Here is a 24276-nt window from a genome sequence, read left to right as displayed (position 1 = left end):
CGAGCGATTATGGCTGACTAAATTACTCATTAAAACTGAGAAGAGATTTCTATACTTTTAAACATGTGAGGTCTCAAAAGAGGATTATGTTTCTCAGACCCAGTTACCACTAGAAAGAAAACAGCACAGAGAGCCAAAGATTTAATTAATTAAGTAATCACTCATGACAATCTCAGGATGAGAGCCACTCGTCCATACTTTTTAATTAATTAATTAGTTAATTAATTATCCAGTGATGATAATCTCAGAATGAGAGCCTCTAGTCCAGATTTTTTTTTTTATGATTATAGTGTGCTGAAAGTGAAGAATTTAGGATGATGATAATATTAAGAAATTGAAAATTAGCTAGGTATGTTAGCATGCACCCTAGGGGAATAAGATAGGATCATGAGTCTGATCTCCATAGCTGGCTCAGGCTAGCCTGAGTCATGTCATAAAACCTTGTGTCACCAACAATAATGGAAAACATTTAAGAAATAAATTAACTCTGAACACAGCAAAAATATCCAGACTAACAAAGAGAGACAAGAAAGGGAAGATCTGAAGAGAAGAATGCGAAGCGATATACATGAAATCTACAGAAAGTGTGCAGGGATTTTACAAAGCCACATTAGAAGAAATTATATAAATTTCCCAAACTGCTAAAAGAAATCAGGTGCTATGTTTAAGAAAGCCTCTGAGTCCTAAGCAGGAAAAATACAAAATAAATTTTATCTGAATACAATATAATAAAAATACTGAAAATTTTAGAAATAGAAAAATCTTTACAAGTAATTAGAGAAAATAAATACCAAAAAGGAATGAAAATAATGTTGGGTAGAGGAACTGTGAATACTAAGTACAGTGGAGCAATATGTGTAGAATGCTGGAAGACAGAGCTTTAAAAAATGTACAGAACCAAGGTCTGTGCTTAGAGCACAGTTCTCTGCAGAGAACTTTGGATGGAAAGAAAACCATCCCTGATGGACACCTAGGCCTGCAGGGAGTAGTGGGGAGCCTCAGAAGGAGTAAACATGGACAAGTCAAAGAGTGTGCCCAACTTAAACGTCTACTTTCTCACAGGCATGTATTTATGTTTGGGTGCACATTAGGATTTGAATCAGCTGTAAAGTAAGAGGCTTTCAGCATCTGCTAGTCATCTCTGTCTTCTTCCTATTGGGTCTTTTCCCATGCCTCACAGATATTTTGTAAGAGCTGTACTTGAAAAAAACCCAAAACCAACCAAACAATCAAATACCCCAAACACTGGAAGTGTATGCCCTTTCTTTTCTTTTCTTTTTTCTTTTTTTTTTTTTGTTTGTTTGGTTGGCTGGTTCGTTTTTGTTTTTTGTTATTTATTTATTTATTTTTTACACTCCAGATTTTATCCCCGGCCCCCCCCCAGTCTACCCTCCGACTGTTCATTTTTTTTATTATTAGATATTTTCTTTATTTACATTTCAAATGTTGTCCCCTTTCATAGTTTCCCCTCAGAAAATTCCCTATCCCCTTCCCCTTCCCCCTCCCCCTCCCTGCTCCTCAACCCACCCACTCCCGTTCCTGGTCCTGGCATTCCCCTATATTGGGGCATAGAGCCTTCACAGGACCAAGGGCTTCTCCTCCCATTGATGACCAACTAGGCCATCCTCTGCTACATATATAGCTAGAGCCACAAGTTCCACCATGAGTTTTCTTTGATTGGTGGTATAGTTCCAAGGAGCTCTGAGGGTATGTGTTAGTTCATATTGATGTTCCTTCTATGGGGCTTCAGTTCCCTTGGTATTTCTCTGGCTCCTTCATTGGGGACCTTGTGCTCCATCCAATGACTGTGAGCATCCACTTCTGTATTTGTTTATGGGATGGATCCCCGGGTGGGGCAGTCTCTGGATGATCCTTCCTTCAGGCTCTGCTCCAAACTTTGTCTCTGTAACTCCTTCCATGGGTATTTTGTTCCCCATTTTAAGAAAGAACAAAGTATCCACACTTTGGTCTTCCTTCCTCTTGAGTTTCATGTGTTTTGCAAATTGTATCTTGGGTATTCTAAATTTCTGGGCTAATATCCACTTATCAGTGAATACATATTGTGTGAGTTCCTTTGTGATTGTGTTGCCTCACTCAGGATGATGCACTTTCTTTAAAATAGGTTTTAATAAGTTTAACTCTCTGATCTTCTCTTTAGCTGTTCTTATCATGCTTTTCCTAATTCATAGAGCTGGTGCTTCTTTGTGTGGTTGATTTCAATCCATATGTGAATATGCATTGATCCAGTTAGCACAGTAACTGTCTACTCAACCATTAACCATTTGTGTGCTTGGGAAGTTACCACTCCACTTCCTGAGAGAATTAGACCCATTTTAATGTCTGACTGCTTCAGGTGTGAAGCTGACAAACAGCTCTTGACAAATCAAGAGTTTGCCTCCAACTCAGCCTGTTGTTTTAAATCATTATCTACCATTCAGGGATGCTTTATTTCAGCTATAAGGACCACTGTTCCTGAAGCTATGACTCCTATTTCAGAAGGCCCTGCACTAACCATTGCTACTTCAGCTAACTTGCACCAGCTTTAGCTATCACTAGCTTTGGTGACCTTTTCTCCTGTAACAATTCTCACTAAGGCCTGGGTGGGAGAATAAACTGTCCTCTCTTTCAAAAGAAGCCCCCCTGAGCTGTTATAATTGAAAGCCTATATTTGGACCTTATGCCAGACTTGAGATTGGTGTGGAACTTGGATCAGTATTGTGAATGGTTCAAAAATACAGTCCTACATTTATATCGCAGTCCCTCCAGGCTGTATATAATCAGAGGGCCAAGCTGTAATATGAGGAGGAGACAGTGGCAGTAGTTGTCATGTTGATAACAGCCACAACAGTAACAAATGGTAGTGGTTATAGCCAAACAATAAGAAGGCTGCTGTAGAGTTCTAGGCCTGAATAGCAGGCAACCCGATGACCTGAATTCAGTTCCTTGGTACTTTAGTGGAAGGAGAGCAGTGACTCCTGAAACTTGTTCTCTGACAAATAAAACAAATATGAAAGCAATAGGGGGGAGCCCACAATCATACAATCAACCAACCTCTGGCTTACTCACAAACACACACACATACACACACACACAGTGGCGGGTGGGAGAGGGAGAGAGAATTATAGGTTTTTCTTTTCTGTCTTGCAGGATGGTAGAGAAGAGTTTGGTTTGAGATGGTATTAAAGTCTATTACTCCTTTTGAGATTTCCAGTGAAACCCACCCCGAGTATTTAGAAAGCCCACTACATCCCTGAATTCCAGTTTTTGTTTCCAAGAATTGTACAGTTACTTCAATTTCTGCTTAGCTCATTAGCATCCCAGCTGCTTCTTTCTGCTGCTTTTTTGGAGTCTTGCCTTGTATACAAAAAGCTGAGTAGTTGTCAGCACCTCAGGGAAGATTGAATGCAGATTTTGGGGGGAGGGGAGAGGCTTATTTGTCTGTAGTATCCCCCACTTTCTGTAAGGCACTGTCTCTGGACTATAGTGCCAGGCAGGAATGCTGACTTTGCTAGAACACCTTTCCTTGTACTCTCAATGCCAAGTGTCTTCAGTCAGAATGCTCATATGAACATGAGTCTGACGCCGCCATTCCCTTCCCTCAGGAACTGTAGATTCTCAAGACATGCTTATGCTGGTTCCTTTCCAGCACCTTTAAACAGTTCCTTTATATATTTTGTCTAGTTTTTATGGCTGTTTTTGGCAAGAAAAAGGCCAATTTTCATGCAAGTTATTTTTTTATGGCCTGAACTATTAAGTCTAAATACATATACATGCATACATGGAATATTTACTCAAATTAAATCATGCTGAGTTATTAGAAAATCTTGTGAAATTTCAGGTGATTTAAATCATTTGAGAGATAGGAGGTGGGAGTGCTGCTGGTGAGATGGCTCAGTGTGTAAAGAACTCGCCATCAAGTCTGATGACCTAAGTTCAGTACCTGGGACAAATCCACATGGTAGGAAGAACCAACTCTTGAAAATTACTGTGATCTTCCTATGAGTACACCCTCCATAAAATAGAGATAAGGCATATTTTGTTACTAATCACATGGAATTAAGTTACAAAAAATACAAAAATATAGCTATGTAATTCTGAAAAGTTTGGGACTTCATAAGGTACATCTGGACAGTGTCAGGAAGGACATCTTAGTGAAAACTTGAAAAATGAGTTAAATGAAGGTGAACATTTAAGAATTATGGAGATGAAGAAGGAAAACTAAATATCCTTCTTTTGAAGTTACAAAAGAAAAGTTAAAGCCCAAGGAAAGAAAAATAAATAGCTATAAATTTAAGAGGTACTTTTCAAATAGATGAATAAAATGACTAGTCTCTAGTAATGTGGATGAAGGGATACAAGACATAAAGGTGTGTGTCAGGGAAAAGCTAGGAAATAATATAGAGAAAGTGCCAGCGTTGACAAGGTCGTGATAGACTATTAAAGCAGCATTATACCTCACATTTAGAAAATCAGGAGAAATTAAAAAAACGTTTCAACTACAACTTCAAATTGACATAATAAGAGTTAGGAGAAGCTTGAAGGGACTTTATAATTATTTTGAAAAAAAAATGCAAATCTGAAATATCTTTTCCCAAAAAGATTTTACATTAAGATGTCTATACTTATGAGTTTTTCTAAACTTCTAAAAATAAAAATATCAAGTCTATAGAAATTTATCCTAAAGTTAAAAAGGTCATATTTTATGTTAGCATAGTCTTAACATCAAGACCTACTATGGAAATTATATGAAGGTTGTCTCTTAAACACTGATGTAAATATTCTAACCAAGCATTAATGCATCAAATGCTGTTATAAGTACATTGATGTATCATAACCAATTAGGATATTTTAATTATTCTTCAAATAGTGGCTATATTGAGTTGAATTTAATGCAACTTTACCAATGATATTTGTAATATTGGAAAATTTATATATATAAAATTGAGAACCCAGATGTCCCTCAACAGAGGAATGGATACAGAAAATGTGGTACATTTATACAATGGAGTACTACTCAGGTATTAAAAAGAATGAATTTATGAAATTCCTAGACAAATGGATGGACCTGGAGGGCATCATCCTGAGTGAGGTAACCCAATCACAAAAGAACTCACATATGTATTTGCTGATGAGTGGATATTAGCCCAGAAACTTAGAATACCCAAGATACAATCTGCAAAACACATGAAACTCAAGAAGAACAAAGACCAAAGTGTGGACACTTTGCCTCTTTTTAGAATTGGGAACAAAACACCCATGGAAGGAGTTACAGAGACAAAGTTTGGAGCTGAGACGAAAGGATGGACCATCTAGAGACTGCCCTACCTGGGGATCCATCCCATAATCAGCCTCCAAATGCTGACACCATTGCATACATTAGCAAGATTTTGCTGAAAGGACCCAGATATAGCTCTCTCTTGTGAGACTATGCTGGGGCCTAGCAAACACAGAAGTGGATGCTCACAGTCAGCTATTGGATGGATCACAGGGCCCTCAATGGAGGAGCTAGAGAAAGTACCCAAGGAACTAAAGGGGTCTGCAACCCTATAGGTGGAACAACAATATGAACTAACCAGTACCCCCACAGAGCTCGTGTCTCTAGCTGCATATGTATCAGAAGATGGCCTAGTTGGCCATCATTGGAAAGAGAGGCCCATTGGTCTTGCAAACTTTATATGCCTCAGTATAGGGGAACGCCAGGGCCAAGAAGTGGGAGTGGTGGGGGGAGTGGGGTGGAAGGGTATGGGGGGACTTTTGGGATAGCATTGAAATGTAAATGAAGAAAATACCCCCCAAAAAAAAGATTGTGAAAGGAGATGTAAACTTTAGTTTTTTCTACTTTTGTTCTAATACTCTGTTTTGAGTGGCTCAGATGGTTTAACACATGATTTGCTGTCTTTAAACAGTCATTACTATGGGAATATTTTATCAATATGGTTTTCAATGGAGGTTCAGTGAAGATGTAATTTGTCTGTAGTCTTTTATTTTTTGTTTCCAAGAGACCTTGGTATAGTTTTTATTTTGAAATACCCCTTTTTACTTGCTTCAGATTTTAAATTATATGATAGTGTTTGTGTTGACTGTCTTGACTAATGGATTAGGTCCAACTTTTTGGTAGTGCTTTTCTTTCTTTTAAAGAACGGAGTGATTAATCAGCATGGTTTGAAGAGGAACTGGCTGAATTAACTAGAAACTGAAATCTTTTGTTAAACTTTTAATTTTGCAATTCAGTTTTTTCTCCTTGTGTGGTTCTTACTCATTTTATTATTTTTTGCTTAATTTGCATTATATTTAAGTATAAACAAGATATACTTAAAAACATGTAGTATGTTTTGATAATGTTAAGCATGACTAAATGTTGAGTTTAGATAGAATTGATATGACTTTCATCATTGTTCCTTTTTCTGGGTATACTAATAGTATTGAAGACGTTTTCTGTTAAGAAACAGACTAAATAATTGCAGTGCAATAATGTCTAAAATTTGCCTTAAAATATTTTAGGAGCCGGGCGTGGTGGCGCATGCCTTTAATCCCAGCACTTGGGAGGCAGAGGCAGGCGAATTTCTGAGTTTGATGCCAGCCTGGTCTACAGAGTAAGTTCCAGGACAGAAACCCTGTCTCAAAAAACAAAAACAAACAAGCAAACATACATACACATACATATATACATATATATGTAAAAAACAATAGGGAAAAGGAAATTAAATTGGAAAACATTTCTTTTTATAGTTTCTCTTAATATATTTATCATCTAAAGAAAATTTGATTTAATTCTTCCCTTAATTACATAGAACGGAAAGATGCTGAGGGATGGGAGACTGTTCAGAGAGGTCGGCCAGTGCGTTCCCGATCGACAGCAGTGATACCTAAAGTTTCACTAGTGACAGAAACCTTAAGGTCAAAGGATGACAGCGATAAGGAAAACATATGCCTTTTACCTGAAGAAAGCATACAGAAAGGAAAACTTGAAGACAGATGTTCTACTGTTGAATCGCTCTCCAAAGACTCATTATTACATTCTTCTGACCATCCTCTTTCTGAGAGAACTCAGGTAATGCATTTTGAAAATCCTCACTACTGTGTTTAAACATGTCTGTGTGTGCTAGACTGACTTATCCTCTCCACTCCAGCCTTTGTTCCTATAATTTGAGATCTTAAGAAAAGTTTCAGACTAGATTGAAAGTTTCTACTTAGATTGACATATTAATGTTTATTATATCTTCTATTTATACTGCCTGTATGTCTGTCTATACTATGCTAAACACTGGAGATTAATGTGCCAACCTGAAAGCCATTAACTTTTATACCATGACATGTATCTTCTAGAAACAGATAGATTCTTTTATGTTATGTTATAAAGTGAACATAACATTTCTACAATATCTAATATATAGTCAATATTTAAATTTTTCTTATTGTACTAGCTTTTTAGTATTATGTTAAATATTTAAAGGATTTAAAAATTGTTTTTAAAGGTTGTATTTATTATTAGCATGTGTTGTGGTGTACCTGAAGAGGTCAGAGTTGGTTGTCTCCTACTATCGTGGTTTGGGGTTTTGAACTCAGGTCATCAGGCTTGGCATTTTACCCACTGAGCCATCTTGCCCATCCCTTTGTTTATAGTTAATATGGAGCCTTACTATGCAGCCAGGGCTGGCCTGTAACTTAACTATCCTCTTGCTTTAGCCTTTCAAAGATAGACATTACAGTTATGGCCTACCATGCCTGACTGCTTTTGTTGTTTGCTTTTTAATTTTGATATAGTTTTGCTGTGTAACCCAGGATGGCCTCAAACTCATGATCATCTCTTTTCAGCTTTTAGAGTTCTGGGACTGTAAGGATGTTACTATGCATGGCCCTGCTGATCGTCGTCATAGATTGTTTTCTGATTTAGAAGTGTATCTACAATGTGATAGTAGTGTTTTTCATTAGGGACAGTTCCTCATCTATCTTATGCTTTCATCCTTGATATGTCTAGAAGCGCTCATTGAAGCTTTGGTTTTGTTTTGCTTTGCTTCATAAACAGTGTTCTTTGTTTTTTCATTCTTTGTAGTTCAGTTTGTTTTATCCCTTTGTGTCAGAAATAAAGTGATTATACTTAATGTCCCAATGATGGTAATTTGACAAGGTCTTATTAATCAGCTCAGATGGTGTTCTCTTGTTTCAGTTGGGATTTAGTATCATTAAAAAATGACATTGATTTTAGCTAATATCATCCCCATTGAGTCCTGATAGCTTCTTGCTTTCCTGGCCTCTGGGACTTTCTGGTGGCTACCCCCACTCCCCATCCCCTATTGCTACATACCTCTGTTCAATTTCCTGACCCTCTGTACATCTCCTGTCTCCTTCCACACCTCACCTGATCCTGCCCCCACTTTTCCCTCCCTCCTCCTCTCTTCCTCTCAAATTCCTCCCACCCTCTACCTCCTGTGATTATTTTGTTACCCCTTCTAAGTAGGACTGAAACATCCACACTTTGGTCTTCCTTCTAGAGAATCTGTAGAGACCATATGGAGAGGTTAGGCATGGCCCTCTTAGAGGGATGGGGCCACCCATCCTTCCCAAAAATTTTAACCCAGAATTGCTCCTGTCAAAAGGAAATGCAGGGACAAAGTGTGGAGCAAAAACTGAAGGAAAGGTCATGCAGAGACTGTCCCACCTGGGGATTCACCCTATATGCAACCACAAAACCCAATCACTATTGATGATGCCAAGAAGTGCTTGATGACAGGAACCTGATGTACTTGTTTCCTGAGAGGCTCTGCCAGCACCTGACCAATACAGATGTGGATGCTGAAGCCAACCCTCAGATTGAGAACAGGGACCCCAATGGAGGAGTTAGGGGAAGTACTGAAGGAGCTGAAGGGGTTTGCAGCCCCATAGGAAGAACATATCAACCAATCTGACCTCTCCCCTCCCCCAGAGCTCCTAAGGACTAAACAACCAACCAAAGAATACACATGGAGGGACCCATGGCTCCAGCTGCAGATGTAGCTGGAGGATGGCCTTATTTGGCACCAATGAGAGGGGAGGCCCTTGGTCCTGTGAAGGTTTGATGCCCCAGTGTAGAGGAATGCTAGGGTGGGGAGGTGGGAGTGGGTGAGTTGATAGGGGAGCACCCTCATAGAATCAGGGGGGAGGGGAACAGGATAGGGGGTTTGCAGAGGGGAAACCAGGAAGGGGGGTAACATTTGAAATGTAAATAAATAAAATAACCAATAAATAATTCTTTTAAAAGGCAGGAAAGTTAAAGAAAATGACATTGAGATATTGTTTTTGCCTTATCTGTCTACAACTGGCAATGTTAAGTATATTTTTTGAAGTTAAGGTTCCCAGTATTTTTTCACTTTGACTTATGAACTCATATGCTTTTTAAATAAATTTATATATATTTTATATAAAATTTCTCATTCATTTGGTATAATTGTTATATAAAATGATCAATAACATATTTTGTTATCAGAAGAGTGAATCTAAATAAAGTCATTTATAAAATAATTGTAGTATTTTCAGTTTAGAATGATATTTACCGTTTAAATTAATCTTTATCTCTAAGATATCTTCCCCATTGGAAATATTTCTTAACTTCCTGGTCTTGCTTTTCCTTTTTCTTTTTCCTTTTTTGGTACTGGTGAATGAACCTAGGTGTTACACACATGCCAGGCAAGTGCTCTACCACTAAGCTACATTTGGTTGTTAACTTTTTTCTTTTGAGAGAGGGTGTTTCAGAGGGGTTCAGGTGGACTTTGACTTTACTTTGCAGCCCAAGCTAATTTTGAACTTGTGATTCTCTTCTCAGCCTTCTAAGTACCTGAAACCACAGGTCTGCCCTGGCAGGCCTATCCATGACAAGGATCTAATATTACATTATTCTCTGCTGTGTGTGTTTGTGTCCTTGTGAGGTTGCAAACTTCTTTGAGGAGATACCTTATACAGTGTTCTGATTTGAGACAATGTGTAAGAGCCCTGGACATGTGGAAAATAGTGTGTGTCTATGTCTGAGTGTGTGTATATATTATTAATCATTTTATTCATTCACATCTCAAATGATATCCCCCTTCCTGGGTAACCCTCCACAAATTCCCCACCATACCCCCCTCTTCTTCTCCTGTATGAAGGTGCTCCTCCACCCACTAACCCACTTCCTGCCTCCCTGCTCTAGCATCCTCTGGCACTGTGGCATCAAGCCTCCACAGGACCAAGGGCCTCCTCTCCCATTGATGTTCGATAAGACTATCCTCTGCTACATTTGTACATGGCTCAACTTTTTGGTTAATGATTTAGTCTCTGGGAGGTATGGGTGATCCAATTAGTTGATACTGTTCTTCGTATGGAGTTGCAATCCCCATCAGTTCCTTCAGTCCTTCCCCTAGTTCTTCCATTGTGGTCCCTGGGCTCAGTCCAATGGTTGGCTGCAAGTATCTGCATCTATATTAGTCAGGTGCTGGGAGAACCTCTCAGGAAACTGCCATACCAGGCTCCTGTGTCACTCCATCGTCCTGGTGGGCCTGGAACGTTCTGTGTGGACTAGGTTATCCTGAAACTCCCAGAGGTCAATTTGCCTTTGTCTCCTCTGAATGCTGTGATCACTGGAGTGCAGCACCCTGCCCAGCTCTCTCTGCTTTAGGATAGGCTTTAACACCATTTGACCTGTGGTACTCCAGCTCTTCTGCCCCTATTCTCCAGTGCTGGGATCTAAGCACTTACCACCACCCCTGGGAACAAGTCACTTTTTAATTTTACCTACCATATGAAGTTTTACTGATGTGTCTTACTTAAAACTATAATCTGGCTCTAAAATTAATGATATTTTTTGTATTGAAATGAATACATTTGAATTTTGAGATTTAAAGAGTATTCCATACAAAGAATTTTTAAGTAATTAAAATATTTGCTGTAATGTTTGCTTCGATCTGATGGAAGTCAAAGTGGTAATAGTATTCATATTCTTCACTGTCACGCTAAAAATGGAATTAGGGGTTTATAACTTTTCTCAACTTATTTTATGGTTTAGCTTTGATTTCTTTGATAAATGCTATTGAGTTTTTAATAAACAGTAAACTATTTATTAGCATCAGTAATGCTAATGTAAATATTGTCAAGAAGATTGGGAACCACAATGACTGACAGGTTAATAATATTGATGGCACTGTAAATACTGTGATCCAATTTAAATGATGTTTATGTTAAAATCAACACTTTGGATGATAAGTTCTGACCAATAGTAGGATTTATAGAGTAGTTTGTGAGACTTGGCAGAGTTTAATATTTTTTTAATTTAAATTAATTTCTTTTTTACACTCCATATTCCATTCCCCACCCCCCATCCACCCTCTGACTGCTCCACATCCCACACCTCCTCCTCCCCCCTCACCGCACTCCCCAGTCTCCATGTGGATACCTGTACCCCCGACCTCACCTGACCTCTAAACTCCCTGGGGCCTCCAGTCTCTTGAGGATTAGGTGCATCATCTCTGAATGAACTGGAAGTCCTCTACTGTATATGTGTGGGGGCCTCATATCAGCTGGTGTATGCTGTCTTTTTGGTGGTCTAGAGTTTGAAAGATCTAGGGGGTCTAGATTAATTGAGACTTCTGGTTCTCCTACAGGATCACCCTTCTCAGCTTCTTTCAGCCTTGCCTAATATAACAACAGGGATCAGCTGCTTCTGTCCAATGGTCGGGTGCAAACATCTGCATCTAACACTTTCACCTGCTTGTTGGGTCTTTCAGAGGGCAGTCATGATAGGTCCCTTTTTGTGAGCACTCCATAGCCTCAGTAATAGCCTCTGCAATAGTGTCAGGCTTTGGACCTCCCCTTGAGCTGGATCCCACTTTGGGCCTGTCACTGGACCTTCTTTTCCTCAGGCTCCTCTCCATTTCCATCCCTGTAATCCTTTTAGATAAGAACAATTATGGGTCAGAGATGTGACTATGGGACGGCAACCCATCCCTCACTTGGTCTTCCTGCTGGAGGTGGGCTCTATACATTCCCTCTCCCTACTGTCAGGCATTTCATCTAAGGTCCCTCCCTTTGATTCCTGAGAGTCTCTTACCTCCCAGGTCTTTGGTGCATTCTGGAGGGTCCCCCCAACCTCCTATCTCCCAAGGTTGCCTGTTTCCATTCTTTCTGCTGGCCCTAAGGGCTTTAGTTCTTTTCCTTCACCCAATACCAGATCAGGTTCCGCCTCCCTCTACAACTCTCTCCCCCATTCCACTTTCTTTCCCTCCCAGGTCCCTCTCATCATCCCCACTTGTGATTGCTTTCTTCTCTCTCCTAAGTGGGACTGAGGCTTCCTCGCTTGAGCACTTCAGCTTGTTGACCTTTTTGAGTTCTGTGGACTGTATCTTGGGTATTCTGTACTTTTTTTTTTTTTTTTTTGGCTAATATCCACTTAGTACACACACCATGCATGTCCTTTTGGGTCTGGGTAACCTCACTGGGGATGATATTTTCTAGTTCCATCCATTTGCCTGCAAAGTCAGGATGTCCTCGTTTTTAATAGCTGAGTAGTATTCCATTGTATAAATGAACCACATTTTCTGTATCCATTCTTCTGTCATGGGACATCTAGGTTATTTCCAGCTTCTGGCTATCACAAATAAGGCTGCTGCTATATCACTTTTTGGAATATACCCAAAAGATGCCCCATTATAACACAAGGGCACTTGTTCCACTATATTCATAGCAGCCTTATTTGTGATAGAGTTTATTTTTAAAAACAGATCATCAAACTCAGCTTTATGGCCACTGCAGTGTTTAACCAATGTTTTTTAGAAGTTATGTGAGCATTAAGTTCACAATTTTAGTTTTGAGTTCTTTAACCTGAAGTATAATTGGAATACAATGCACCGTTTGTTTTATTCTGTTGGAGAAAATATACTCGCTTATACTTATTAAATTATATTTACAAATGAATATGTAGGTGGTCTAAGCCAGTGTTACTATCTTTTTGTATTTTTGTTTTTCTGTTGGTCATATGTGGATTATTCTTGAGTGAGCAATAGAGGACATTTAAAACTAAAGTATATAAATTGCATGAGGAGATACAATGGGTGTTTAGATGTCTTGTCTTAGCTCAACCTTTTTTTTTCCCCTGAGACTAGTATAGATTGTCTTTCTCAAGCCTTCCTCTGTTCAAAGGATGCATGAACTGAGAAGGAAATTAGGCAAACAACACCCTTCACAATAATCACAAATAGTATAAAATATCTTATTGTGACTCTAACCAAGCAAGTGAAAGATCAGTATGACAAGAACTTCAAGTCTCTGAAGAAAGAAATCAAAGAAGACCGCAGAAGATGGAAAGATCTTCCATGCTCATGAATCAGCAGGATTAACATACTAAAAATGTTCATCTTACCAAAAGCAATCTACAAATTCAATGCTATCCCCATCAAAATTCCAAATCAATTCTTCACAGAGATGGAAAGAACAATTCTCAAATTCATATGGAACAACAAAAAACCCAGGATAATGAAAACAATTATCAGCAATAAGAGAAGTTCTGGAGGAATCACCATCATTGACCTCAAGTTCAAGTGCAGAGCAATAGTGATATGTTGGTGCAGAAACAGACAGGTGTATCAGTGGAATAGAATTGAAGACCCAGAAATGAATCCACACACCTATGGTCACTTGAACTTTGACAAAGAAGCTAAAACCATTTAGTGGGAAAAAGACAGCATACTCAACAAATAGTGCTGGCTTAAGTGGCAGTTAGCATGTAGAAGAATGCAAATTGATCTATTCTTATCTCCTTTGTACAAAGCTCAAGTCCAAGTGGATCAAGGTCCTCCACATGAAAGCAGATATACTGAATCTATTAGAAGAGAATTGGGAAAGAGCCTTGAACACATTGACACAGGGGAAATGTCTTGAACAGAACACCAATGGCCCAGGATCTAAGATCAACTATAGACAAATTGGATCTCATAAAACTGAAAAGCTTGAGTAAGGCAAAAGACACTGTCATCAGGACAAAATGGCAACTTACAGATTGTGATTACCAATTCTACATTCTATAGAAGGCTAATATCAAATATATACAAAGAACTCAAGAAGTAAGTTAGACTCTAGAGAACCAAATAACCCTATTTAAAAAATGGGGTACATATCTAAACAAATAATTCTCACCTGAGTAATCTTAAATGGCCAAGAAGCACCCAAAGAAATGCTCCACATCCTTAGTCATCAGGGAAATGCAAACCAAAACAACCCTGAGATACCATCTATGCCAATCAGAATGACTAAGATCAAAAACTCAGGTGAGAGGAAATGCTGGCAAGGATTTAGAGAAAGAGGAATACTTCTCCATTGCTAATGTGCTTGTAAGCTGGTACAACCCCTGTGGATATCAGTTTGACAGTTCCTCAGAAAATTGGACATAGTACTACATGAAGATCCATATATACAACTCCTGGGCATATACCCAAAAGATGCTCCAACAAATAACAAGGACACATGCTCCACTATTTTCATAGCAGCCTTACTTATTATAGCCAGAAGCTGGAAACAACGGAGAAATACCTCAACAGAGGAATGAGTACATAAAATGTGGTACATTTACACGATAGAGTACTACTCAGCCATTAAAAACAATGACTTCGTGAAATTTGCAGGCAGATGGATGGAACTAGAAAATATCATCCTGAGTGAGGTAACCCAGTCACAAAAGAACACACATGGTATGCACTCACTGATAAGTGGGCATTAGGAGAAAAGCTCAGCACACCCACAATACAACTTACAGACCATATTAAACTCAAGAAGAAGGAAGACTGAAGTGTGGAAGCTTCAGGCCTACTTAGATGAGGGACCAAAATAATGAGGTTATGTTTTAAAAAGGATAAATTTGATAATTTTGAGTAAACTACCCTAAAGTAAATTGTAGTAAGAAATGTTTTTAGGATATTTTCAGAATACTGGCTCTTCACATTTGATATTTGATAGTTCACAAAAGATCTGCATAATGCCTTTGGTTAAATATGTACAATGGTCAGTATTAAGCATGTGACTAGATTTTATTGTAGGAGATATGATATACTCATATATAGCCAACTTACTAGACCTGGCGAGATGACTTGCAAGTAAAGGTATTTGCTGCCAAGCCCAGTGACCTGAATTTAATACTCAGAACCCATATAGTAGTAGAGAATCCCATTCATACAAGTTATGTTTTGATCACACAAACTCAGTGACGTGTGTGTACATGTGTAGTCATGCCAACATGCATAATATATAAATGTTAAAAATAATTAAAAACCACTTTACTAAAAGTAAATGTTGCAATATGTAAAACATCACTTCCGAGAATACCACAGATGAAGCTCAACACATAGTAGGCATACAGATAAAGTTTCTGTAGCTGAATGGTTTCTTTCCTTCTGCTGAGCTTCACAAACACACACACACAAACACACATAGAGAGAGACAGAGACAGAGACAGAGAGACAGACAGACAGACAGAGGACAGACAGAGAGAGGGAGAGAGAAAGAGAGACAGAGAGGCAGAGAGAGACAGAGACTGAGACAGAGACAGAAGTTTTCAATCAGACAGGTAAGTGCTCCTTCACTTGATGGGTTAAGTAGAACTAGCTCTTACAGAATCTAATATTTGTTCCATTTGAAAGTCATTCCTGGCTTATTCTAAAAGTATGTGTTTTTAGTTCACAGTGAGTTTATTGGATGATGTCAAGAATTCTGGTAGTAGTCAAGACAGTTCAGTGCATACTTATGAAAAACCAGCTATTGACAGTGATGCAGTATGTGTTGCTCCACAAAACACCACAGCTTTGCCAACAGACAGAGTTCCAGCAGAGACAACAGGAATGGTGACTGAGACGACGGACCCTTCAGACATTTCAAATGTGAGTGCTGCTGACTGGGTAAGAACAACTTATCAGAATCCTGTATGAATATGTTAAAAAGTATAAATTTAGGTATCATCCATCAGAATTATAACCTCATACTTTACAGAACAGGTTTTATTTGTATGTCATTTCATTTTAACATTTTTCTAATAATATTTTCAGATATTTAAAATTCTTACTGATTTGTAGAGGACGAAGATGATAATATACAGTTGTTCAGAATCAGTTTATATGCAATTTCATCAATTGCATTTTAGCAACCTAGCATCCACATTAAAAAATAAATCAGAAGTGAAAAGAACATGAATTTTTTAAAGCTTTTTTCTTCTTTAATATCTGGCATTCCCATAAATGAGAAAGGATGCCTGCTATTCTTTTGTTGCTGTTGCTGCCTCTGCTGCTGCGTTTAGTAATGAACTTTTAAAAAATGAACATAATTAAGAGCAAGCAAGTAATTACTTCAACATAAGTTGTAATATTTGTCATATTTATACTTTCTGTTTCTGCATCTAGAAAGCATATTAAGTTGTTTCTCTTGTGGTTTGATTATGGGAAGACACTCTCATGAATTGCTTTAGATTAATGCCACATCCAGTTTCTTAGGTTGGGAGGAACAGATGTCTTACAGTGATGAGAAAACTGGTTTTTATTTTGTTTCTCAGTATGATATTGTCATAGGGCTGGCTCAAATAAGATAGAATACAAATTTCTTTCTGCTCACTTGATGAATATAACCATTACCAAAAATTGATTGGGAATCTTTCTAATGTAAAAAGTAAATCTTTTCCACAGAGATCCCTGAGCCTTAGAAAAATTGTAAGAGGCAGATATGGTCAGTAACATCAAGAGAACAATATTCTCCCAGATGCAACAAAGCAGCTGCACATATGACCTCACAGCAGTGCGACAGTACTCACAAGATTGTCTTGAGCTCTAGCCAGACTAAAATCTCAGCATAGGGTGTGGCGGGGAGAGGATATGAAATTCTATCACTAACACAGAAGTTATAGTATTTGGCAGCTTCTGTCTAGGAGAAGGAGAGTCAGTTGTTTTTTAAATGATGTGATAATATTTCTTCAATGAAGTCAAACACTTGATAGGCAGGCCCTACTCACAGGACTAGCTGGGCAACACAAACTCAACTCCATGGTGAAAGGAAAAAAAAAAAGGAAGAAGAAATCCCAACTTAGGTGTGAAGGGATGGGAAGGTGTCAATGGGAATTTAATATATTTTATGAGATTCTCAAAGATTTAATAAATATATATAATATTTTATACATGTATTAAAATGTCATTATAGAGCCCATAATTATTCCTAATGGAAACATTTGAAAAGTAACAACTAACCTTTTCCAGCATTAGAATAATAATAATAATATGCCATTATAAATCTAGCTTCTATTTAACCCAACTTTTTAGAGTTGCATTGTCAAATTTTCTTGAAAAGTCTTTTAAAATAATTATAAATTATTTAAAGCTCACCATTTGATACAAAGTTGTATATGGATGATTTAATTAGTGTGTCTGTCTTTTATAAACTCTGGCACAGGTTTGAATCTTCAGGTTTTCATAAATAAAAATATATTTCAGGAAACATAAAATGAAGAAACAGAACAGATGTATGTACTAACTTACCTTCTGCAAACACACACACACACTTTGACATTTGGAATTTAGGTATTGTTTCTATGTTTGTGTGGCACATTAATTGTGTGACCTAGATTCTATGCCAAATTACTTATAATCTGGGGTTTAAGAATTTGCAGTCTGCAGTAGTTTTATTGAGTTATAATTGATTTTAGTCGTCTTTGCATATTTAATGTATGCAAATTGATGAATTTTTATTTGTGCTTATACCTTTGAAACCATCACTATAACCAAGATCCTCAACACAGTGAGTGCTGCTCCAAGTTCTTATATTCCTCTCCACAACCTTTCTTCCAGCTGTGCCTTTCTCTTCTTCCTCTTCCACTGTATCCTATTCTCCTGTCTTTTTCAATGTTGAAGTTTGTCTTTCAGAGTTTTTTATAAATATGTTCTTTGTTTGGCACCTTTCAACAACATACTTTTTTCTAGGTTCATCCATGAAGTATGTGTAATTGTCTGTTGCTTTTTCAGCTTCAGTAGTAACTTGTTTTTTACATACAGCACAATGTTTGTTCATTCTTTTGCTTATAGATATCCAAGGCTTTTCTAGTTTTTATTTCTCATGTTTAAAAATCACATGGATATTTTTGTACATTTCTTAATATGGCTGTTCCAAGGATTGTAGCCAGGGCCTTGTGCATTCTAGGCAAGTGTTCTGCCACTGGACCAGATCCTTAGTCCTTTGCATGTGTCTTTGTGTGAATATGTGTTTTCATTTTACTTTGGAAAAATCTCTAGTTCAATTTTGTTGATAATATTTTCATGTCTTTTGTAGCCTTACTTATTGCTTTTATCATTTTAGAGGACAGTGTTGACCGCTCAGTATATCTATGAATTTTTTAATGAAAAGTTCGAGGCTCTTTGCCACATTCTCTTCTATTAGGTTCAGTGTATCTGGTTTATGTTACTGACCTTGATCCACTTGGACTTAGCTCTGTGGAAGGTGATAAATATGGATCAGTTTTCATTCTACATACAGACTGCCAGTTAGACCAGCACCATATATTGAAGATGCTTTCTTTTTTTCCCACTGTATGATTTTGGCATCTTTGTCAAAGATCAACTGTCCACAGGTGTTGTTTACCTCTAGGTCTTTCATTCTATTCCATTTATTGACATTTCCTTTTTTGTACCAACACCATATGGGTTTTATCACTATTGCATTGAAGTTAGGCATGGGGATTCCCCTGGAAGTTCTTTTATTGTTGAGAATTGTTTTGGCTATCCTGGTTCCTTTGTTTTTCCATATGAAGTTGAGAATTGTTCTGTCCAAGTCTGTGAAGAATTGTGTTGGAATTTTGTTGGGAATTACTTTGAATCTGTAGGTTTCCTTTGATAAGATGGCCATTTTTACTATATTAATCTTACCAATCCATGAGCATGAGACATCTTTCCATCTTCTGAGGCCTTCAATTTCTTTTTCAGAGATTTGTAGTTTTTTATACAGATCTTGCAGTTGTTTGGTTAGAGTTGATTGAGTTGTAATTTAAAGAACATAATTTATCCATTTAAATAGACCCATCTAAATCCATTGAGAATGAAATGTTCTTAAAACACATTTACAGAATTATTTATCCATCACTATAATAGATGACAGCACACCATTCCCCTAAAGAGAAACTGAGTATCATTCCTGGCCTTCTAACTTGCCTTCTCTGTCTGTGCTTTTGCCTGTTTTGGACATCAGAGCAATAGAAAATAGTACTAGACTATTTTAAGTATTTACTAGTTTTTATGACTAAATAATATTCTATTGTATGAATATGCAATACTGTACTTTTGTATTCTACAGTTGTACATTTAGGCTGTTTTTGTTGTTGGCTATTAGCTATTCCGAGTAACTCTGCTTAAGTATCTGCATGCAAGTTTTATGTCTATATATGTTTTTATTTCTTCTGTATACATATATAGGACTTGTAAATCTGATGGACCATATATACTGCATGCTTAACCATTTAAAGAACTGTCAGGGTGTTTTCTTAAGAAGTTACACAGTTTCTGTTCTTAGTTCTCTTTTATTTTACAGCTTAGGCTTTGTCTCATGTAGTTTTAAATTCTTTAAGTTCATTAGTTTTGTAAGAGACTTGAATTCATGATGATATGTTTCTTTATGAAGTGAACATCTTTGTTCCTAGTGATAGTTTTTGCTCTGAAATCTGGCTTTCATATGACTATCTCATTCTTTCTATTTTTTTAAATGAAAATATAATTGCATAATTTCCCCCTTAACTTTCCTTTGTACAGCCCTTCTCAGTCATTCTTTATTATTTATTTACTTTTAAATTCTTGTAATCTATATTTTTAAGTTTCTTATGAGAAACACAGTTGGGTGTTGGTTTTGATCTAGTTTGACATTCTCTTCTGGTTAATTGGTGATATTTAGACTATTTAAATGTAATATGATTTGTTTACAATTATCAGCTTAGTATTCATTTTCCCTTTGACTTGTGTGTATATTGTTGCTTTTTAAAATTCTGTTTTACACCCTTTGTTGGTTTATTAAGCATAAGTCTTTACTTCATTATTTTATTTGCTGCTTTAGGGTTTATAGGATAAATTTGATTTAGTCATAGGATTTATTAACGGATAATTCTCAGGTAAATTATTTAATTATAAAATATCTTTAGGTTACAAAACCATCTTCAAAGCCTACATGCTTATTATGTTCCTATTATAGTATAGTATTCCTGTTTCATTTTTAAGGAAAAGATTTGATTCGCACCTGCTTTTAATTTGGGCATTCAGGTGAAATTTGCACTTCTTCATGGATGTTATCTGTAATGACAGTTTGTCATAGATAACAGGCTGGTAAAGAAGGTTAGACATGGATTGTTGTTGGATTTCATGGAGCAGTAATTAAGCCCTTGGTTTCATGCACCTTGTAAGTCATATTGCTAACAAATGCTTGAACCTGTATTCCATCCAGTTTTACTGATTCTAGGTTTGTGTGTGTGTGTGTATGTGTGTGTGTAGCTTATGAACAATGTAGAAAGAAAGATAATATTAATGTTTCATGATTCTACTCTTTTTTAAAAAAAAATAAAGTCTATGGCAGAAGTTCTCGCTAAAAAAGAAGAGCTAGCAGATCGTCTAGAAAAGGCCAATGAAGAAGCCATCGCCAGTGCTATTGCTGAAGAAGAACAATTAACCAGAGAAATTGAAGCTGAAGAAAACAATGACATTAACATCGAGACTGACAACGACAGTGATTTTTCTGTGAGCTTTTTAGTGTTTTTGAAAATTTGTTGTGGTTTAGATAATGAGCAGTAGCAAATCTTTCTTTTAGCATTACTGATTACAAAATATTTTCATATGTGATGCAGTTGATAAGTAGAAAATTTTGTCATTGTCATTTTACAAATTAAGGAATTGTGTCTATCAGAAAGGAAGAACCCAATGTTCTTCAGATTGTAATTTCTAGGGGCTGAAGAAAGTATTATTCTTGGCTTGTTCTCCTAATGAATAGAGGATGATGAATTGCTTTGTTGCTAAGTACTTAGGGTACATGTGTTAATGGAGGAGAATAAAACAACCATAAGTTTTGTATTTAATTTCTATTAGCAACTACCAAATAGCTTTTAATTCCAGTGTATGCTTTGTGTAAGACTAGTTTACTTGTTTTGAAATATAATTCATTGGTTCCTGTGAATGGCTACTGAACTCTTAAAATACATAGTATTTTAACTTGGAAATTACAACTATATATGAGATGTAGTTTTGCTTTTGTTTGTTTGGTTTGGTAAAGTTTATTAGAACTTGATAGGAGAATTTTATACATAGTTCATTTTTAAGCTTATAATGTTAGGTGCAAAAATAAGTTTGTTTGTTTGGTTTTTGGTGTGTGTGTGTTTTATTACATTCTAGGCCAGTATGGGCAGTGGGAGTCTATCTTTCTGTGGTGTGTCTCTGGACTGGAATGATGTTCTCGCAGATTATGAAGGTATTGTATGTATAATGTCTTTGAATATTTGGTTTATTAGGCACAGTGGGAGATAGTAGATCATCTTATATGCAGTTATTTGAGGTAGAAATGCTTTTAAAAGTCTTTTTCCTATGGAGATCACTCGGTCAGTAGAGTGCTTGCTTTACAAGCATGAGGACTGGAGTAGTCCCCAACCCAGAGTGCATATGCCAGCCATGGTTATGTGTGCTTATTTCCCCAGCACTGGGAAGTGGAGCCAGGTTTATCTCTGGGGCTTTCTGGCTAGGCAGTGTAGCCTAATTGGTGAACTATAGGCCAATGAGAGATCCAGTGTCAAAGAAAGTGGACAGGGTTTCTGAGGATGACACCCAAAATTGTCCTCCAGTGCCCACATAAATATACATACATGTATATTGAGAAAATTCTCTAAAGTTAACTTTAAAGAAAAACATGGCTAAATAATAACTGTTTTCTCATTTTATTTGATTGTCCCCTGTCAGCTCGTGAATCGTGGCGTCAAAATACATCGTGGGGAGATATTGTAGAAGAGGAGCCTGCCAGACTTCCAGGGCATGGAATTCACATGCATGAAAAACTTTCATCACCTTCTCGTAAAAGGTCTGACATATGAAACTTCACTTGAAACGATTGATAGTAAGAAATCTTGATTCTGTCTTTGGCATCTTCTGTCAGGACATTCCATATCTATCAAAAATGACAAGCACTAAGGAGAAATGATCTTGTATACATTGAAAAGTTTGGAGTCCATAGATCCCTGGTTTTAGCCTTGTCACGTGAATACGTGTTTCTTGTTCATTTGTGTGTATTATTAGGACAATCGCAGAATCTAAAAAGAAATATGAAGAAAAACACATGAAAGCTCAACAGTTAAGGGAAAAGCTACGCGAAGAGAAGACACTAAAGCTTCAAAAGTTGTTAGAAAGGGTGAGCATTTACATTTTTTAAAATAAAATGATAATCATAAGTTGGTGGATTATTGTCAAATAGGTTTTGTTATTCTGAGACTAAAGGTCATAAAAATGCATGTAGAAAACAACAGTGTTTTGACAGTGTTTCAGGCTACCCTTCCTTCCTTTCTTTCTTTCTTTCTTTCTTTCTTTCTTTCTTTCTTTCTTTCTTTCTTTCTTTCTTTCTTTCTAAGAGTTTGTCTTTCCTAAACTTTCTAGTACATGGATATTTTGCAAGTTTTTTTTTAATTTATTTTTTATTAGATATTTTCTTCATTTACATTTCAAATGCTGTCCCCAAAGCCCCCTATACCCTCTCCCCACCCTGCTCCCCAACCCACCCATTCCCACTTCCTGGCTCTGGCATTCCCCTGTACTGGAGCATATGATCTTCGCAAGACCAAGAGCCTCTCCTCCCATTGATGGCCAACTAGACCATCCTCTGCTACATATGCAGCTAGGGACACAGCTCTGGGGGGTACTGGTTAGTTCATATTGTTGTTCCTCCTATAGGGTTGCAGACCCCTTTAGCTCCTTGGGTACTTTCTCTAGCTCCTTCATTAGGGGCCTTGTTTTCCATCCAATAGATGACTGTGAGCATCCACTTCTATATTTGCCAGGCATTGGCATAGACTCACAGGGTCCTGTCAGCAAAATCTTTCTGGCATATGCAATAGTGCCTGGGTTTGGTGGTTGTATATAGGATGGATCCCCAGGTGGGACAGTCTCTGGATGGTCTTTCCTTCCATCTTAGCTCCGAACTTTGTCTCTGTAACTCCTTCCATCAGTATTTTGTTCCCCATTCTAAGAAGGAACGAAGTATCCACACTTTGATCTTCCTTCTTCTTAAATTTCATGTGATTTATTTTGCAAGGTTTTTAAAAGATATTCTTTGTCTTTTGCCATTTTCTTTGGGAGATTTCTTTGGGTAGGCCTGTCCAAAATACAGAATTACTTGCTAGGAGGGTTTTGAAGTTGAAATTATTAGGCTTGTTTTGTGTACCTGCTTGTGGGGCTAGCCCTGCTCCCTGCTCCCTGCTCTGGCTTAGATTTTTGCTACTCTGAGTGTACCTGTGGCCATCTCCCTTAGCCTCAGCGGCATAAGCCCTCAGTTGTTGTCACTAGGCACATGTATGGCACCAGTACTGTAGTTCATGTAAATAACTCCCTACTGTCATATGTGTACTCAAAACAGATTCCATAGCTGAGTGCCACTTGCCCAAACTATGGCCCCTACCATTTCCTGTCCTGGCCCTTATTTACTAGCACATGCAATGCTTAACACAGATGTGCTATTGTGGAGGAGAGCATCCTGCTCAGGTACTGCAAATACCCAGAATCTTTTGTACCTGGTAAACACTGGTAGCTATTGATGTTATTCACACCAGCCATCAGACTGCCATGCTATTCTGCATAGCTCTAGACCCAGCGTGTATGTACTCCACACTTTGTGTGTCAGTATATGTTTCTATTTGCTTAGCCCCATCAGTGCTTCTAAAGCCACATCCCTGGGGGATGGTCTTCCCCTACTGAAACCAGCTATTATACTTGGGCAAATTGACTACTTTTAAAAAACAACCAAATAGCAATACAGAGACAAAAGGAGCCCCGAAATGAGGGAACCCTAACTACATCATAGGAATATAATAAAAACCCAACAACTGACTTGGAAATCTACAAGTTTTTTGACAAAGTTTTCAAAATAGTTCCTCTGTGGAAGTCTGTTGAAGTTATGAAGGATTGTGCTATCATTGGTATCTCATGACTATAAGTTCGTCCTTTGAAATATAAGAAGACTCCCTGAGCACTTGTAAAATTCACCTGATGCCATGCTTAATGAATACACTCACAGGCAAAACTGGAACAT

General features: G+C 37.5%; 1 protein-coding gene across 2 annotated transcripts in view; it reads left to right on the top strand.

Moving 5' to 3' along the window:
• Nucleotides 1-24276, top strand: part of Scaper (S-phase cyclin A associated protein in the ER) — a 343420-nt gene that overhangs the window by 61172 nt on the left and 257972 nt on the right. Inside the window, exons 10-15 of one of the 2 annotated variants that reach the window (XM_021171564.2) lie at nucleotides 6792-7051; nucleotides 15669-15869; nucleotides 20565-20735; nucleotides 21384-21459; nucleotides 21942-22059; nucleotides 22275-22386. In XM_021171564.2, the coding sequence (XP_021027223.1) occupies nucleotides 6792-7051; nucleotides 15669-15869; nucleotides 20565-20735; nucleotides 21384-21459; nucleotides 21942-22059; nucleotides 22275-22386 (938 nt within the window). Of the gene's footprint in view, nucleotides 1-6791; nucleotides 7052-15668; nucleotides 15888-20564; nucleotides 20736-21383; nucleotides 21460-21941; nucleotides 22060-22274; nucleotides 22387-24276 lie in introns of both variants that reach the window. The other variant, XM_029481364.1, reaches the window with a different exon arrangement.

This window comes from Mus caroli, chromosome 9, assembly GCF_900094665.2.
Source record: "Mus caroli chromosome 9, CAROLI_EIJ_v1.1, whole genome shotgun sequence".
NCBI classification, from domain to species: Eukaryota; Metazoa; Chordata; class Mammalia; order Rodentia; family Muridae; genus Mus; species Mus caroli.
This window is presented reverse-complemented; position numbering and strand designations above follow the sequence as displayed.